General features: G+C 42.4%; 1 protein-coding gene across 2 annotated transcripts; it reads right to left on the bottom strand.

Moving 5' to 3' along the window:
- Positions 1-76: 76 nt before the first annotated feature.
- Positions 77-19,926, bottom strand: prkacbb (protein kinase, cAMP-dependent, catalytic, beta b). Of its 2 annotated transcripts, XM_046852419.1 has the most exons (12): positions 19,842-19,926; positions 19,604-19,682; positions 15,526-15,534; positions 15,096-15,157; positions 8,179-8,307; positions 7,296-7,394; positions 7,132-7,214; positions 6,172-6,298; positions 5,742-5,837; positions 5,307-5,429; positions 3,792-3,956; positions 77-3,071 (listed from the first exon to the last, which is right to left on the bottom strand). In XM_046852419.1, exons 2-12 carry the CDS (start codon positions 19,647-19,649, stop codon positions 2,946-2,948), a joined length of 1,065 nt encoding a protein of 354 aa, XP_046708375.1. In that variant the 5' UTR covers positions 19,650-19,682; positions 19,842-19,926; the 3' UTR covers positions 77-2,945. The 2 variants fall into 2 exon arrangements, with proteins under 2 accessions (XP_046708375.1, XP_046708376.1); XM_046852420.1 differs by lacking the exon at positions 15,526-15,534 and having other exon boundaries at positions 19,842-19,919.
- Positions 19,927-21,630: the final 1,704 nt, after the last annotated feature.

Here is a 21,630-nt window from a genome sequence, read left to right as displayed (position 1 = left end):
TTGGTTGCTTCCCACATGAATTATGCATTAATGAACGTATACATTTTGCAACAGTAATCCAAAAATAAGCACCATGCAATTTTAAAAATAAAATTTATTAGCATCTCTAATGTGTATAAATAAAAACATATATAAGAAACAATGCATATATGCATTATGAGCAGAACAATAACTGAATTCTGTGATACAAAGGAGCCGAGGCAAACAAACCCCGGTCAATTCTTTTTTTTTTTTTTTTTTTTTTTTTATAATTTTTTGAAAGTATGTGTGTCTGTGAGAATGTACCTTGGAAATCAAGCATTGCAAACATCATCCATACCTACGAGTTGCCACTCTAAATTCAGTCAGTACAATGAAAATTAAACAAGGACAAGAAACAGAATTTGGAGCATGACGTGTTGGAGGGTGAAAAATTATATATATATATATATATATATATATATATATATATATATATATATATATATATATATAAGAAAAAAAAAAGATTTCATGTGCATCTGGCGAGTCTCATTGTTAGTTTCCACAAAAAAAAAAAAAAAAAACCAACACGGGAAACCATCAGTTCCACATTCACAGCAAACGGCATATGCTACAGATCATTTCAGGAAAATGTACAGTACTGTGTGTTTTGAGCCAATTTATTAAAAAAAAAGGTACCAGGGGCATTTTCAGATGGAACCTCGTCACCAATGGAGACCCGTTCAAGCTGTCAAAAGAATACAGAAAACAGCCAGAGAGCCAGAGCAAGTCTGTAACGTTTGGAGTTTTGTCTAGTATGACACTAGGGGGCACTGTAACGCTCATGGACAGAGGATCTGTGGGTTCAGTCGTGATCAAAAGTTCGAGCAACCCACGGCTCGGTCGTTTTGGTCATGCTTTCAAAAGTAGCTGAAATTAAAACCCTTCTAAAATCACCAGGTATGCACAAGACAAAGGAAAAAAAAAACAGTTCAGAGGTTGAATCATCTGAGGTAAGAAAACTGCTAACAAAAAAGAAAATATTACACAAAGCATGTAACAAACAAACGCAACACGTATCCTTCAAATGGTAGCTACATGACACTGTTGAGATCACAACTGGCTTCGAGTCTCAGCAGCGTGCCGGTTTATTACCCTCACCCGCTGTGTACTTCTTTATAACTTAGAGTTCCTGACTGCAGCCCATCTGCTCATCTTCTATAGAGGAGCTTACACATTATTTCAGCAGTGGTTCATTCTGAGGCACAGCAGCGACACAGACGCAGACGTGCGCTAACGGATTTGATATAAATTCGTGGCTCTGTCTATAAAAGCTTTGGTTTTCTGCTCAATAAGTTGTCAATCCAAAGTCGAAAAACCACCGACCTGCTCATTTCTGAGCTCATGAACAAGACCCCTAGCAGCACTCGTTGGCAGTGTAGACGAGGAAACCCCTTTATTCCTTCGTTACTTATTTTATGCTTTGAACACACGTTAGGTAAAAATTATACTTCGAACAGGAAGAGGTACGACGTTAAAAAGGAAGAAGAAAAATAAATACAACGATTTGACCTTGCTGTGACCTTGACGCGGATAACAAGTGTTGTCGGATAACCATAATCTCGGACAACGAGGAAACCCCACCTGCCGAGAGGGTACCTTGCTACATCCGACAAAAACTACAGTAAGAACCTCTGGATAGCGTTCTACTGGGAACCCTTGGGTCCTGACGTTAACGTGGAGGTCACACCGACACACACACACAAACCAATGACCTACACATAGCTGTAGACCAAGTACGATCCTTCATGGTAGTGGTATTTTTATAAAAACCAGTGACCGCTTTCTGTGCAAAAAACTGCCCAGGAGTTCTCAAATGGGCTAAACAAACAAGAGTCAGATCCATGAACCTCAGAACTTAGACATTACAGGATCTGCTGCTAACGTCTTGGTTTTAGATGCTACAGCAGACGTTCAGGTGAGATGTCTCTCAGAGTCCATGCCTGGAAGCTGTTCTGGCAGCAAAGAGGAACCTACACCATAACAGGCAGGTGGATTAAATGTTATAGCTGATCAGCATGTGTACACACACACACACACACACACACACACACACACACACACACACACACACACACACACGTAGATGCGGTATTGTAGCTAAATGATTCATAGTACACGAGACATTTCCCAACGATGTCTTTTGTCTGAAACGTTGATCTAAGGTGGTGGTTTTGCCTCATCTGGGAGTTAAAAGTTCTGAGAATGAAGCAGAAAGACTTATTCGTGTTAACTGTTTGCACGTTAGCTTTATACTGCCTACATTAAATAAAAAATTAAATAAAATAAAAAAAGCATAAAATACAATTATTAACGCCCCCTAGTGGCGGGAGTGCTCTTGCAGTCTTTAAAAAAAAAAACGGTATATGCGCGTTGTACTAAACAATGACACGCCCAGACGTCTAAAGAGCCCAGACGGTCCGCGATGGAACAACAGAAAGGCTACAGTCAGAACTCCAAACTCAACATTCGGAACGTTTACCCGATAAACTGGCACTCGGGTGCGTATTGGCATTTGACCTCCTAATCCTGAACACTGCTGAAAACCTTTTCACTTTTAAAAACATTGAAGAAAACGACATCGTAGACATTTATCGGACTGAAGAAAAAAAAAGAAAAGAAAAAAAAAAAAGCGAGTGAAGAGTCTGATGTAACGTATAAAAGCGCGAGGGCTTTGTTGGCCTCTTGATGAACCAGACGGAATGAAGGAGCTATGCAGTAACTCTGAAGTGGTGATGTGGTCTCCGCTTCATCCCCCCGTGTCTTTAGAGTGCAAAGATCCCATTATTTCGTTTGCTGTGTGGTTATACACACGCTCGCACACGCATTCATGCGCACACAGTCACACACACTCGTAAATATATATGTATTCGTATCGATAAACACATACGTATATGTATACGTATTGCTCCGACGTGTCCAGACTAAAACTCGGCAAACTCCTTCGCGCATTTCTCCGTAACAGACACGCGGATGTCCTCCTCTTCGTAGTCGTCGAAGTTGCTCGTGTCTCCTGGGCCTCTGCATTTCGGAATAAATGGAGCCTCAACCTGTTTTTAAAAAAAAAAAAAAAAAAACACATTGAGTGTAAAGGATCTTCATAGAACACGTTCACAATGTTGCTGTAACCACGATACACGGTGCTGGGGGTTTTTTGCACATTTTTCACACTTCATCATCAAACAAATTTTGAATACAACACAAAGATAAAGTACACAGGCTTTTAATTGATTTCAATTAGTACCGAAAACATCTCCAAACCTGCCTGGCCCTATATGGAAAAGTAAGATGATATAATGAGACTGAAAGTTTTTGGAAAACTAAACACCGGATTGCATTAAAAAAACAAAAACAAACAAAAAAAAAAACATTATACCAACAGTCAAACATGGTGGTGGTAGTGTGATGGTCTGGGGCTGCTTTTGGACCTGAAAGACTTGCCATAACTGATAGAACCATGAATTTTGCACTCTAGCAAAAAAAATCCTGAAGTAGAATGTGCAGTTCATGATCTCAAGCTCACTTTTGTGAGACAAATGACCGAATAAATTCTGTGAAGAAGAGTGCGCCAAAATTCCTTCACAGTGATGTGAAAGACTCGGTGGCAATTATCGCAAATGCTTCAATGAAGCACTCTTACAAGTTATGTGTAGGGGCAATTACTTTTTCACATAAGGCCATGCAGGTTTGGACAGCTTTTTTCTTTAATAAATAAAAAAAAACCCTGCATTTTCAGGTTACACTTTTACTTTAAGTGATTATCCTCACACCTTTCTCTCATAGATGGCGATCCAATCTGTTGTGGCAAACCATTTGTGGTTTTTGATGTCGTTGACGCCGTTCTTGAGGTTGCCGTACCGTTTCGTCAGGTCAACCTGAAGCAGATTCCTTAGCAGGTCTTTCAGATCTGAACTGAAGTGGGACGGGAATCGTACCTACAGAAAAGACAGCAGTGGGGATTAAAAGTGCTGCAGGATTCAACATGGGGTCTCAGTAGAACTGCTTTCCATTGAACTACCTCGTTAATCAGTTCTATTGTACATAGTACATAAATATTCATCTGTATACTTATAGTACATATACATCTGTAAATTACTGATTATAGTCCTATATTACCATTCTATTTAACTTACCGTAATTTTCGTAAATTTTTATTTTGAACATAAATAAGCTGCACCTGTCTATAAGCCGTCTACACTGAAACTAATGAACTTTACACAGGCTTTAATGAAACACAGTGTCTGTTACATGGTGTAACGGGTGAAATATGTTGTGGCTCCTTTAAGAGCAGAGCGGTATTTTGGGAATAGCCTGCCGCAGCATTTTTCTGCTATTACTGCATGTGTGCAAGACCGAGGAATATGTCCTTATTATTTTCTGACGCTCATTTCTAAGTTTCTTTGACTAACCCGTAACGCTGTTGCCAAGAAAAATAAAAAAGCACGAGTTTTGGAAAGCTGTCTGTGCTTATATAATTTCTGTTGTAACTGGAGTTAGCGAGCTCTCCCTTCACCCAGACTCAACGTGCTACAACGGCTTGTATCTAAACAGTAGCCGACCAAGAAAGTCATTGTTTACTGTCTTCCTCCTTCCTTTCACAACTATTTCTCTCGGGAGTTTATCTTTTGGCAGTGTCGTGCGTTTAAAAATCAACACCGGTGAAAGTTTTTTCTCCCGATGGCGTGCAGCTCAGAACACAGGTGAGGTGCGTTTTTTCGTTTCTGTTCGGAAATTTCATTGGTCTAATGTTATGGGGTTCAGTTTTTTGGCTTGAAGTTTGTGAAAAAACTGGTTAGACCCAAACTGCATTTCGTTGCCTTGTACTTGTACATGTGTAATGACGACAAATTTGAATCTAGAATCTAATCCAATCTATAGTCAGTGAGGTTAATGAATTCCCCCTCGGTCATACTTCTGGTATTCTGAAAAGGCCCGCTGTCATTTTACAGTACGAGAGCGGCCTCTAGAGGCGAATTTACTGATGAGCTCACAGAGAGCGCTATAATATATTTATTATAATATTTTTTATATTATAAAATATATAATAATATATTGTTAATTATATTTTATATATATATATATATTTTTATTCGTTCAGGATATAAACGTTTTATTTATTTGGAGTGGAACTTTTTGTTTCGGTTTCAATGCGTCTTATTTTTCTTCATATTTATTATAATGAATGCATTTATTTCATTTGGGACATTTTCATAAATTACGACCGTTTATTTGTTTTTATAATAAAAATCTGTACTATTTTACATGTAAAGGTCCTCCGTTTCTACCTTTCCAGACACAATCTTCTCGTAGATCTGAATTGGCTGGTCGGCGAAGAACGGAGGATAACCTGCTGCCATTTCGTATATGAGCACTCCTAGAGCCCACCAGTCCACTGCTTTGTTGTAGCCCTACACAGAATACACAGCACACCATCTCACAACAATATACACAGAACAGAATATTTCTACCATTACATTTTTGCTATTATAGTGCCCATTTAAAACTAAAGGTTGCATAACAACCTTCATGTTACGATACTAATCGTGAGTGATGGACAAACAACGAGTTAAGACAAACATGACCAACAATCAGTTACTAAGATATGTATTACTATAAGAACATTATTAGAAGCATATAGAAGTAACCATACAGAAAATAAACACAGGATACCTCACATGGGAATGCTGATGCAAAAGAAATGGTCTAAACAGGTGTCTCACCTTGCTGAGGATGATCTCTGGTGCCAGGTACTCCGGGGTTCCACACAACGTCCAGGTTCGGCCCTTCACTCGTTTTGCAAAACCAAAGTCAGTGACCTGTGCATGCAAAAGAGATCTCTGTTGGATATCCATGACTGACCAGGTCCATGAATGAGCCAATTGTTTGTTCAATGTTAACATGATATACTGAATGGACAAGGTTGGTTCTTTCAAATGCAACAACAAATTTCTTTATACATATAATCTGGAATATGCAGTTATGGGAAAGAGGTCGTACTTCCTCCAGTAGCGCACTGTTCACTACACGTGCACTGAAAACCGAGTGCGTGAACCTGGTATAATCTGGCAAATTGTTTCCGCGTTCAGCGCCCCCTGTTGGAATCCATGAATATTCTGAGCATTAGGATTACTAAAGCTTCACACTTATTACCTGTATATAACCATGCTGATCGATGAGAAGGTTCTCAGGCTTCAGGTCTCTGTAGATGAGGTCTAGCGAGTGAAGGTACTCAAAAGTGAGGACTATCTGCGCTGCGTAAAACCGTGCGTGTGGCTCACTGCGGGGAGGGGAGAAGAAAAAAAAAAAAAACAGAACGTCTTATATTTAGCCATATTTCAAAACCTGTACAATTGTGTGCCTCCAACTTTGTTGTAACAGCTTGAGGAAGAACCACAAATGGCTGGAAAAGTCAGGTGTGCCAATACTTTTGCCCACAGAGTGTACACTTGCACAGCTGCACTTAAGGTTACTCGATTCAATAAAGCCCCAAAGATGTAAATGTATATAATTTCTGATCTATTTTTATTTGTTTATATTTGTTTAAATTACAAAAATTTATATTTTGTAAAAACATTTCACGTCATGTCGTGTTGTGTATAAAATACATTAAAAAACCCGCAATATATCGAAGATGTATTAAATTTGACACTATTTAAAAAAGCATTAATATGCGTTCTAATTAATTATTAATATATACAGATTGTGAGGGGGTTCAAGAGGAACTGTCTGAATGTACTTGGTTTCGGATTCACCTTCAAAATGCGGCATATAATTCAATATGCTGATTAACAACCCGAGACAAAGAATCTGCTGCTACACCACTGACGTGTCAAACTGGATGAAACTAAATATAGCAGATGACTGCAGAGTAAAGCCATGTTCACTCGTACAGTGGCTCGCAGTCACAAAGTGACAGATCACCACACATTTTCAACGACGAGCCAAAAAACGTCTAGAGGCCCGAGTGACAACGAGCGTTGGCAACTAGACCTGGAAGTGTCCGAGTGTCCAGAATAGAGAGGGAAATGAGAAACGTTTGACTTGGTCCAGTGATTTCTAGGCAGAGCGCACGTTACCCAGCTCGTTGTAAATCTAGTAAATCTCAAGTACCTGAACCGGCCGATTCTTCTTAGATGCGAGAACATCTCTCCGCCTGGTACGTACTCCATCACCATATACAGGTTGGAATTATCCTGAGAAGATGCACAGAGGACCGTTTTCAGTTTGACGGACAGTAAACTTTGCGCTCAGAAAGCAGGAGGACAAACCCGTACCTTGAAGGCGTATTCCAATCTGACGAGGAAGGGAAACGATACCGCCTGTAATATTCTCTTCTCATTTAATGTGTGTTCTATTTGCTTCAATTTCACCACCTGTGAATGTACAACACACCCGGCCGTGAGTTACATCAGGAGTCATGAACTGCACTGGTGTTCTGCAGAGAAACACTACAAGTGGGTGGTATAAGCGATATTATAGAAATATCATACTGCCACACATTCATGCAAAATATGCTATGCTACAGTTTATTGTCTACAAATATATAAATCCATGTAACCAAATAAGCAGCTACGTACGCTCAAGAAACTACATAAGTATGTAATTAAGTAGTCTAGCAACAACAAAAGTTGTATGTACCACATAACTACAATGTAACCAAGCAAGATGTTTAATAGAAACCAAAGCAACCAAAAAAAGTAGGTAAGTAGTGAATTAACTAACCAATTAAATTAAAACAAAAGTAGGCACCCATGTTACCAAGTAACAAAGTAACCAAGCATTGAAGCAACAGGCGAATAGTAACCAAGCAACACACTTAATAGAAACCCAAGCAACAAACTAATTCGCCAATTAACTAATCAAGTAACAAAGTAACCAAGCAAACACATACACAGACTACAGAGTAACTAAGTATATTTTTATAGAAATCTGAGCAAACAACCAACAAAGTATATAAAATAACTAACAATGTGAAAAGTAACAATATAAATAGGCAATAAAGTTACTAAGCAACTACAACTAACTAAGTAAGTAACCAACCAAGTAAGTAGTCAGCAAGTTATCAGGGTGTTAAATGAATTTTCTGGGTTAATTTCTCATACTCATAATTGTACATGAATAACTAAAGGCCTAATAATAACATGCACTGAGACGAACCTTCTGTTTGTCCAAAATCTTCATGGCGTAGAACTGCTCTGTTCCTTTGTGTTTTACCAGCATGACTCTCCCGAAACTGCCCGTGCCCAGAGTCTTCAGTCTCTCAAAGTCGTCTAGACAAGTTGTGCTCTAGAAACAGAAGAAATGAAGGACAATAATGATGTATTATGATATACTGATGCTGCAGTCAGGATCAGGGGTTCACACTGCAGGAACGTGTGGTGCACGTGTACTGCGTGTACTGGAGACCAGCATCGCTTTCACTTTCCCCAAAACCAAAACACTCAGGAGCAGAACTGAGACATGGCCAACTTTATATTACATCACACACAAAACTAGATTTCATCTTCACCTGACAAAAGAACACGCACACTCACAAACACACACACACAAGCTCACACACACACACACGCTCACAAACACGCTCACAAACACACACGCACGCTCACAAACACACGCTCACACACGCTCACACACACGCTCACACACACGCTCACAACACACACACACGCTCACACACACACACACACGCTCACAAACACACACACACGCTCACAAACACACACACACACGCTCCTGGCACACACACACACACGCTCACAAACGCACACACACGCTCACACACGCTCACACACACACGCTACAAACACACACGCTCACAAACACACACACACACGCTCCACAAACACACACGCTCACAAACACACGCTCACAACACACACACACAACACACACACGCTCACAAACAAACACACACACACACAAACACACACATACACACACACACATACGCTACAAACACACACAATCCTGGCGCACACACACACACACACTCAAGCGCACACACACACACTCAAGCGCACACACACACTCAAGCATACACACACACGCTACAAACACACACGCACAAACACACAAACACACACGCTCCTGGCACACACACACACACGCATACACACACACGCTCCACAAACACACACACACTGCGCTCACAAACACACACGCTCCTGGCACACACACACACACGCTCACAAACTCACACACGCTCACAAACGCACACACGCTCACAAACACACACGCTCACAAACACACACGCACACTCACAAACGCATACACACACACACACACTCACACACACACGCATACACACACACACACACACACACACAATCACAAGCGCACACACACAATCCTGGCGCACACACACACACACAAACACACACATACACACACACTCAAACGCACACACACACACTCAAACGCACACACACACACACACTCAAGCACACACACACACACTCAAACGCACACACACACACACTCAAGCGCACACACACACACTCAAACGCACACACACACACACACTCAACGCACACACACACGCCACAAACACACACACGCACACTCACAAACACACACGCTCCTGGCACACACACACACTCACAAACACACAAACACACACACGCTCACAAACACGCACGCTCACAAACAAACACACACGCTCACAAACACACACGCTCACAAACACACGCTCACAAACTCACAAACACACACGCTCACAAGCGCACAAACACACACGTTAACAAACACGCACGCTCACAAACGCACAAACACACACACACTGCGCTCACAAACTCACAAACACACGCTACAAACACACGCTCCTGGCACACACACACACACGCTCCTGGCACACACACACACGCTCACAAACTCACAAACACACACGCTCACACACACGCTCCTGGCACACACACACACGCTACAAACACACGCTCCTGGCACACACACACACACGCTCCTGGCACACACACACACGCTCCTGGCACACACACACACACACACACACACACTGCGCTCACAAACACACACGCTCCACAAACACACACGCTCACACACACACACACACACACACACACACACACGCTCACAACACACACACACGCTCACAAACAAACACACACGCTCACAAACAAACACACACGCTACAAATACACACACACACTCACAAACGCATACACACACACTCACACACACACACAATCCTGGCACACACACACACACAATCCTGGCGCACACACACAATCACAAGCGCACACACACACACACACACAAACACACACACACACACTCAAGCATACACACACACACTCACAAATGCACAAACACACACATACGCTACAAATACACACGCTACAAATACACACGCTACAAACACACACGTTAACAAACACGCACGCTCACAAACACGCTCACAAATACACACGCTACAAATACACACACACACTCAAGCGCACACACACAATCACAAGCGCACACACACACAATCACAAGCGCACACACACACACACTCAAACGCATACACACACACACTCACAAACACACGCTCACAACACACACACACACACACACAATCCTGGCGCACACACACACACTCACAAACGCACGCTCACAAACTCACAAACACACACACACGCTACAAATACACACGCTACAAACACACGCTCACACACACACACACACTCACAAACACACGCTCACACACACACACTCAACGCACACACACACAAACACACGCTCACAAACACGCACGCTCACAAACGCACACACGCTCACACACACACGCACAAACACACACACTCAAGCGCACACACAATCACAAGCGCACACACAATCACAAGCACACACACTCAAACGCATACACACACACACACTCACAAACGCATACACACACACGCTACAAACTCACAAACACACACGCCACAAACTTCACAAACACACGCTACAAACACACGCTCACAAACACGCACGCTACAAACTCACAAACACGCTCACAAACAAACACACACGTTAACAAACACGCACGCTCACAAACACACGCTACAAATACACACACGCTCACAAACACACACGTTAACAAACACGCACGGTCACAAACTCACAAACACGCTCACAAACACGCACGGTCACAAACTCACAAACACACACACTCAAGCGCACACACAATCCTGGCACACACACACAAACACACACACGCTACAAACTCACAAACACGCTACAAACACACGCTACAAATACACACACGCTACAAATACACACACACACGCCACAAACACACACGCTACAAACTCACAAACACACAAACACACGCCACAAACACACGCCACAAACACACGCTACAAACACACGCTACAAACACACGCTACAAACACACGCTACAAATACACACACGCTACAAACACACACGCTCACAAACACGCTACAAACACGCACGGTCACAAACTCACACACACACGCTACAAACACACACGTTAACAAACACGCACGCCACAAACTCACAAACACACGTTAACAAACACGCACGCTACAAACACACGCTACAAACACACACAAACACACGCCACAAACACGCACGGTCACAAACTCACAAACACACAAACACACGCCACAAACTCACAAACACGCACGGTCACAAACTCACAAACACACGTTAACAAACACGCACGCTCACAAACACACGTTAACAAACACGCACGCCACAAACACACAAACACGCACGCCACAAACTCACAAACACACACACGCACGCCACAAATCACAAACACACACGTTAACAAACACGCACGCTCACAAACAAACACACACGCTACAAACTCACAAACGCACGCTCACAAACACGCACGCTACAAACACACACACACACGCTACAAATACACACGCTACAAATACACACACGCTCACAAACGCACGCTCACACACACGCCACAAACACGCACGCTACAAACTCACAAACGCACGCCACAAGCTCACAAACACACGTTAACAAACACGCACGCTACAAACACGCACGCTACAAACACACACACACACTCACAAACGCACGCTCACAAACTCACAAATACACACACACACGCCACAAACACACACGCCACAAACTTCACAAACACGCACGCTCACAAATACACACGCTACAAACTCACAAACGCACGCTCACAAACACATGCGCTCACAAACACGCCACAAACTTCACAAACACACGTTAACAAACACGCACGGTCACAAACTCACATACACGCACGCCACAAACTCACACACGCTCACACACGCTCACAAACACATGCGCTCACAAACTCACAAACACGCACGCTCACAAACTCCACAAACACACACGCTACAAACTCACAAACACGCTCACAAACACACGTTAACAAACACGCACGCTACAAACACACGCTCACAAACGCACGCCACAAACACGCACGCTCATAAACTCACAAACACACGCTACAAACTCACAAACACGCGCTCACAAACTCACAAACGCACGCTCACAAACGCACGCTCACAAACGCACGCTCACAAACACATGCGCTCACAAACTCACACACACACGCACGCTCACACACACGCCACAAACTCACAAACACGCTCACAAACGCACACACGCTCACACACGCACGCCACAAACTTCACAAACACACGCTACAACACACACACGCCACAAACTCACATACACGCACGCTCACAAACTTCACAAACACACGCTCACAAATACACACACACACGCTCACAAATACACACACACACACGCACACACGCTCACAAACACACACGCTCACAAACTCACACACGCTCACAAACACACACACGCTCACACACACACACACACGCTCACACACACACACACGCTCACACACACACACACGCACACTCACAAACGCACACACGCTCACAACACACACGCACACACGCTCACAAACTCACACACGCTCACACACACACACACACACACACACACGCACACACACACACACACGCACGCTACAAACACACACGCACACTCACAAACACACACATACGCTCACAAACACACACACACACACGCTCAAACACACACACACACGCACGCTCACAAACACACACACGCTCACACACACACGCTCACAAATACACACACACACGCTCACAAACACACACACACGCTCACAAACACACACACACACACGCTACACACACACACGCTCACAAACACACACGCTCACAAACACACGCTACAAACTCAAACACACACACACACGCTCACACACGCTCACAAACTCACAAACACGCACGCTCACAAACACACACGCCACAAACACACACGCTACACACACACACACGCACGCTCACAAATACACACACACGCTACAAATACACACACGCTACAAACACACACACACACGCTACAAATACACACACACGCTACAAATACACACATACGCTACAAACACACACACGCTACAAATACACACACACACACGCTACAACACACACACACACGCTACAAACACACACACACACACATACACACACACACAAACACACACGCTCACAAATACACACACACGCTCACAAACACACAAACACACACGTTAACAAACACGCACGCTCATAAACTCACAAACACGCTCACAAACTCACAAACACACAAACACGCACGTCACAAACTCACAAACACACACGCTCACAACACACACACACGCTCACAAACACGCGCTCACAAACACGCACGGTCACAAACTCACACACACACGCTACAAACTCACAAACACACGCTACAAACTCAAACACACGCCACAAACACACACACACGCTCACAAACTCACAAACACACACGCTACAAACTCACAAACACACGCCACAAACACACACACACGCTACAAACTTCACAAACACACACGCTACAACACACACACACGCCACAAACTCACAAACACACGCTCACAACACGCACGCCACAAACTCACAAACACACGCTCACAAACACGCACGCGCTCACAAACTCACAAACACACGCTACAAACACACGCTACAAACACGCACGTCACAAACTCACACACGCTCACAAACACGCACGCTCACAAACTCACAAACACACGCCACAAACACGCACGCTCACAAACTCACAAACACGCACGCTCACAAACTCACAAACACACACGCCAACAAACGCTCACAAACACACACGTTAACAAACACGCACGCTCACAAACTCACAAACACACACGCTCACAAACACGCACGGTCACAAACTCACAAACACGCACGCTCACAAACACGCACGCTCACAAACTCACAAACACACGCTCACAAACACGCACGCTCACAAACTCACAAACACACGCTCACAAACGCACGCTCACAAACTCACAAACACACGCTCACAAACACACGCTCACAAACACACACGTTAACAAACACGCACGCTCACAAACTCACAAACACACGCTCACAAACACGCACGCTCACAAACTCACAAACACACACGCTCACACACGCTCACAAACACGCACGCCAAACACGCGCACACAAACGCACCACAGACAGACAGTCAGAAAAATGAAATAAGGGAAGGGAAGAACTGAAATAAAAACCCGAAAAAAATAAGACAGGAATTTAGGCAAACGAAGAAAGAAAAGAGAAAATGGTTGGAAAAATAAATAAATAAAAAAAAAAGAAAATGATATATAAATGGTGAACAGAGTATAAATAATAATGGAAGGATGAAGGCAAGAAGGAAATAGATAAGTAAAGAAACTAAGGAAAGAAGGGAGGGGAAAAAAGGATAAATTGAGACGAGAGTAGGAGAAACACAGGAAGGATGGGTGGATGAAAGAATGGTGGAGAAAAGAAAAAAAAAAAGGAAAAAGGGCTGGAAAATTTAGAGTAGATGATGAAAGTAAGTTATAGAATTGAGTTCATTAAAAGAGCTTCCTGGTTACTGTGGTCACCATGACAACCCTGAGTCACAAACACCTACAGTATCTCACAAAAGTAAGTACACCCCTCAAGTTACAGCAACCATTTCTGCATGTCTTCTCAATGGACAACACAATGTGCAGCTTGTGTGTGTGTGTGTGTGTGTGTGTGGTTCTCACCTGTGGTGGACATTCCCATTTCCTCAAGAAATCTTCTTTGGCTTTGGCTAAGAACTCTTTGACTATGAGAGAAGAGAGAGAGAGATGATCACGGCTGCTCCGATGATGCTGATCATAATGAGAACGCTAATAACACACACACACACACACACACACACACACACACACACACACACACAACACCATGCTAGCGGCTGCGCTAAGTGCTAATCCACACTGTTAGCTCGGTCTACACAAACGAAAAGCATGCAAACACACGCACACAATCACAGCTTTAGATGACCCAATGAGGGAAAAACGGGAGGACGATAAACGACACGCGGGTCGCGTGCACGTTGTGGGGGTTTTAAACATGGTGCTCTTGGCAGCTACCGAGGCCAAGCGGCACATTTTCGGTCATTGTGATCATCTAATGAAATAATGTTCGTACCAAAAGTCTCTATAAATCACCGGAGGGGTTCGCAGGAGCATTCACCCAGATGGATGGGATGATCGAGAGACACACAGGGACAGAGACAGAGACAGAGAGAGACAGAGAGAAGGAGAAAGTTTCTTATGAAACAATAATATTGTATGCACAAAGACATGGATCAGACGTGACAGTCAGAGACACGGCGACGAAGACATCATGTGACTCTGCTACTTTACATCCTATAATAATCACAACTTTCACTAATCAAACACTTTTACTAAACCATCAAAGGAATGTACATATAAAACATTAACAACAATACATGGCATTACACGAAAGAAAGAGGGAAAAAAAAGGAAAGGACAAACCAGGGAAAGGTGAATATACTCATAAAGGAGAAAGACCACAGGGGAGAGCGGGAAAAGAACCCATTTCAGATTGAAAATAAATAAATAAATAAAAAACCTGGAAGAAAGAAAGGATATGTGGGGGGTGGGGGAAGATAAGAAATAAACAGGAATCATGGAGAAAAGAAGGCAAGAATGTATTGAAAATAGGAAGAAAGAAAGACAGAAAAGAGAAGATTGCATTTGAGTACATATGGATAGAAATAAATAATAAAATACGACCAGAGGAGGCGTGTGTGTGTGTGTGTGTGTGTGTGGAAAGTTCCTTCTGCGTGGAAAGACCACCACGTTTATAAATGTGACCCCATAGCGGTCCAGAGTTTAGCGAGTGGTGCGTCGGTAATAATGGTCCGTGGGGAAACACAATGCACTGTGTTAAGTTAAATGGACTAAACAAAGAGCCTTTTTTTTTGGTATTTGGATCAGTGGAGTTTCTCGAGGAATCGTCTCAGCCCTGATCAGCACCGTTGAAAACACGATCGAGAACCGCTAAGGAACAATTACATGGATATGGACTACAGTTTGGACGATTCAGCACTGTTGCTGAAAGTTCTCGGAGTCTATATATAAACGTCTGCGTGATGTTCCAACATGTTTCGGTGCTTCAAGCTCTTCCTCCAACCAGCCAGACAATAATGTACTCCGTATTAACTGTGTCTCAAATCACACACTTATACACCACTCACCCAGTACACCATCACCAATCGCTTCTCCATAACATCAAATAAAAACCTGAAGGTCTGTTTTGAGTAAAACCATTACAAACATTCTAGTATTATTACATTATAAAACACTTCCAGAGGTTTAGGGGTTTTGAATGTGGATCAAGACGACGATCACAATAACGACAAGCGTTTGAAGAAAAACATCTAGAAATACATCTGCTTTGTCACAAGCTACAACTCTTTATAATCAAGAAATACTACTAATTCATGTACAACTGGCATTTGGTGATGACGTACTACTGCTCTATTCCTGTGCCGCATCATGAAGTTGGTGAAAGAGGGAACAGTTCACTGCTCCACACTTTTATCTGTCGTCTAAATGTCTTCATCCTGCTCTTCCTTCTGTACAACGTGTGCTCGTGATTTGAACCTCAGCGCCGCTGAGCTCTCGGTTTCCCTGAGACGAGCGGGAGTTATCGCTCTGCTCTTTACTCTAAATCGTGTTTACGCAGGTCTGAGCCGTCGCTATCTCGCGCCGCTGTGTGTATTCGCTATCGGTGTCGCTCTCGAACCCGACACGAGCCCCGGGCTGCTTGCGTCAAGCCTTTCAAAGCTCGTAATTACGCTTATCCTCCGACAAAGTCTGATGACAAGCTGTTCGAGTCAATGACAAACGTGGACGTGTGTGTGTGTGTGTGTGTGTGTGTGTGTGTGTAGGAGTTTCGTGGCGCTGAGATTAAGATGCTCGAGGGGGGAAAGTGCGAGTCTACACAGAGACAACAACAAAGCCCAGAGCGGAGTGTTGAGTTTTATGAATGGGCATTAGTCACTTCTTCACCATATACGGCCAGAGCTCAGCTGTGCTCCAGTGTTTACAGAACAAGACGACCAGCTGAGCTTTTGTGTGTGTGTGTGTGTGTGTGTGTGTGTGTGTGTGTGTTTCTGTAAATGGACTATTTATTATTCCGGGAAGCTCTTCTGAGGCCGCTGGGTCGTTTTCCGCAGAGCTCTGCATACCAACGACAGATCGGACTGACGAGGAAGACGCAAAAACTGAGCTGTAAAATAAATAAAATATTTCTTTTTTTTTTTATTTTAAAATAAACCTTTGCATGTCGAAACTTCAAATCTGATTGGACAGAAAAGTGCGGATTTTTAATGCATACTTTCTGATAGGTCTGTTTGGAGAACAGGATGGTGACCTCATCATCTCGGGGTCTCGTCACACCACCCAAACAACGACAAAAAGTCTAGATTCCCCCCATTATACACAGGAAGCGCTCTTCATTTCTATCAGCTGAATGAAATCGAAAGTCTGGTTCGATGTGAAAATGTAGAATGATATAATCCAGAAAGAAAAAAACACAGACGTGTAGAAAGGAGTTCTGCGGTGCACTGTTGAATTCCCAGCACACGTGATCATTACGGTCACGTGACCTACAATTACATCGCATACCGTAACGTTAACGCCGCGGTCTTTTTATTTATCGATTTACTTTATTTGGGATGAAGACTCCACGTTAGACTGGACCGAAATCGGAACGCATCCCGGGGCCATGATCCCGAAACAGGACCTACATTGAACACAAAGAGCATTCAGGACCCGATTTCTGGTTTCCAAAAAGCTTTAACTGCTACATTTTTCCAAAAGCCACATGTACTTTTTTCCCCACGTCTTCTACATATTGTTTACTGTGTTTGTACAGGTGAAGTGGTGGTAACTCAGTGGTTAAGGTTTTGGACTTTTGGATCGGAAGATCACAAGCTGCCACCAACAAGCCGACACTGATGGGCCCTTAAGCAAGGCCCTTAAGCGTCAAGCACTCAGTTATAAAGTCACCCAGGATAAGGACTTCTACCAAATGTCATAGATGTAAAAACTAAAACTGACTATTACACCTAATGAACACTGCATCCTGTCAAAGCCAGGTGTCTATGCACATAAACAGTACCCTGTGCATGTTTTTTTATTCACATATATATATATAAATGCAATATAATATATATTTTCTCTTCCTAAATGATAAAAAAGGCATACACACACGTGAGTGGACTTTCAGAGACAAATCTCCATCTCAGATTAAACATGATGGACTTATTCGCCAGTGTAATGGATGCGGGGTGTGTTCAAGTTCACCGGCACATTTTCAGTTCCTCAGTGTTGCTCATGAACACATACACACCAAACGGGGGAAATTGATTTAAAAAATCTTAAATTATAAAAAGACCAGAATGCAGCAGGATACTTGTTTTTTTTTTGCATCATTCCAAACAACTTTGTAAACGTGAACACCTTCACGTTTTCCCCGTTATGTACAAAAACGCGTGTTTGATACACAGCCAAAGTTAACGGTTTTCTTATCGCGGCTCAATCAACCATGTCACTTTCACCCTGCTAACACAACAGACAGGTTTCTCTCAAATTAACAATTCATTCAGTTCTGTATAAATCAGAGAATTACATCTTTTGTCGTTTTTTAAACTCATTATATATTAAGTGTATACATATGTACCCGAAAATAGCTCGGTATCCTGAACGCACCTTTTTGGGGCCTACTCCAGAAGACACAAGCACAGCCCAACATTCTGCACAATATCTTTTTTTTGTATAAAAATATTCGAAATAAAACAATTTTGCAAGTTTTAGCCAACATAATGTTTATCTATTTTATATTCAAAAAGCTTATTTTTAATTATTACTAACAACGTTAGGGTAATTCCTAAAGAAGCTAACGCTAGCAAAGCTAACCAGAAGGTCCTGCTCTTTACACCGGTGTGTTTTTTTTATAAATTAAAACAGTTTTGAGTTGTTTTATCACTAGTTTAATGTTTATTTGAGTGTTCGTTTCGAGTTGTCCTGTGTGTTTGGTTTCAGGAATCTGTGCTGATCATGTGCACTGCTAGCTGTGGGTAAAACCGCTAAGCAGCTCTGAGAACAGCAGCAGTGCGTTCATTGATTTCTAAGTTTTAAAACAATGATGAGATGATTTTCGACAACAAAATGCACAAGTTAATGGACGTTACCACTCTCCAGCTCGTTGCCTTTCTTGGCGGTCGCGGCGTTTCCCATCGTAAACGATTTGTACTGTCCGCCTGTTCAATGCTGCAGGATTAACACACAAAAACAACAAAAAAACACAAATGAAACCTCTCCTGCTGGCGATAAAAGTGCTGGAAAAAGTCGTCTTCGCGCTATAATGTATTATAAACCCTCCCGGTGGTGTTTAATCTCGTGTTTATTGTTTTATTATTATTATTTTACCCTTTATCACTGATTTACACTCAGCTTTAATCTTCCCTTCACTACACTGGAGTAGGGGCAGGGTTGCCAGATGTGCGACAAAAACCCTCTCTCGTCTCTGAAAGCTCAATTTCTACAAGAACTATATTTATTATGCAGTACCAGTCCAAAGTTTTGGACACACCTTTTCTTTCTAATATTTTTTATTATTATGATTTTTTAACATTGTACATTAATTCCTGAAGACATCCAAACTATGAAAGGATACGTATGAAATGATTACGTAGTCAATAAAACCCAGGATGTTTTTCCATTCTTTGCTGTTTTCTCGAAGTCATGAGGCCTGGAATGGCTTTCCGACAATCTCGAAGTTATCATAATAGTAATGGATATAGGCTAATATTCAAAGGGATTTAAGTTAAAAGTGATTATCGCATGTCAATTTTTTTTTTTCATATGTCTGAATACTTTTTTTGACATTCTGTGATTTGCCACAGAAGATTCTTCGCTATAAACAAAAAAATGATATAATCTTCTGGAAGAGAGAAGTGTAGTAAAGATTTTCAGTGCAAAATTCGGAACAAATGTAGTCAACAAAAGCGTGTTAAACATCTTAAAATATATTTAAATATTTTTTTAATTCCTCTTAGTAGCCCCCTTTTACCTTGTTGACCGCTTTGCACACTCTTGGCATTCTCTAAGTCACCCTCATGAGAATTCATAAAACTCATTTTAGTCACCTGGAATGGTTTTCCATCTTTCCTGAGGAGGGATGTTGAGTGCTTGTTAGCTGCTTTTCATTCACTCTCCAGTCCATCTGATATGAAACCATCTCAAATGGACTTAGATCAGGCGACTGGAGAGGCCAGGATATCTGATGCAGCACTCCATCACTCATTTAATTTAACAAATAGCTCTTAAATAACCTAGAGGTGTGTTTGGGGTCATTGTCCTGCCATATATGATGGTCCCACTAAGTACAAACCAGATCGGATAGCATGGTGCGGCAAAATGCTGTTGTAGAAATGCTGGTTAAGTATGCCCTGGATTTTGATTAAATCTCCAACAGTGTCACCAGGAAAAGAACCACCACACCATCACACTCCCTCCTCCATGCTTCACAGTGGTGTTAGTCATTGGTTTTCTTATGCTAAACTTAATATTGTAAATAAGGAACAATTCAGTTGCATAGACTCAAGGTTCCCTGGTGGTCTAGTGGTTAGGATGCGGCGCTCTCACTCGGTCAGGGAACCAACCCCAGCCACTCTTAGTGCCAAACCCGGATAAATGGGGAGGGTTGCGTTAGGAAGGGCATCCAGTGTAAAAACGTGCCAAATCAAACATGCGGATGATCCGCTGTGGCGACCCCTGATGGGAGAAGCCGAAAGAAAGTTTGTTTTTCAGTTGTATAAAATCACCAAACCTGCAATTCCTAAAGACCGTCAGACAACCAAAGGCTCATTAACATTCATTATTTAAAAATATTTTAACATTTTGTTACAGTAGTGAAATTGGAAACCCATATTTCCAGTGTTACACTATAAGACCAAAAGTATGTGCACCCTGATCTTCCTCAAACTGACAGAAAATTTAAAGAGCACAGTTTTATAGAAAATCTCTGTATGCTGTAGTATTACAAATTCCCTTCACTGGCACTAAGAGTTCCAGACCTGCACAAGGCATGATCTCCAGTGTCCTGCATGAAGACACAATCTCCTCAACCCCACTTAACACCTTTTAGAATGAACTGGAACATCATGAAACTTCATAATCCAGTATCCTCACCTCTTTATTGCTCTTTAAAACAAAT

Source organism: Silurus meridionalis, chromosome 6 (assembly GCF_014805685.1).
Source record: "Silurus meridionalis isolate SWU-2019-XX chromosome 6, ASM1480568v1, whole genome shotgun sequence".
In the NCBI taxonomy this organism is placed as follows: domain Eukaryota; kingdom Metazoa; phylum Chordata; class Actinopteri; order Siluriformes; family Siluridae; genus Silurus; species Silurus meridionalis.
The sequence above is the reverse complement of the archived record's forward strand: the minus strand, read 5'-3'. Positions and strand labels throughout refer to the sequence as shown.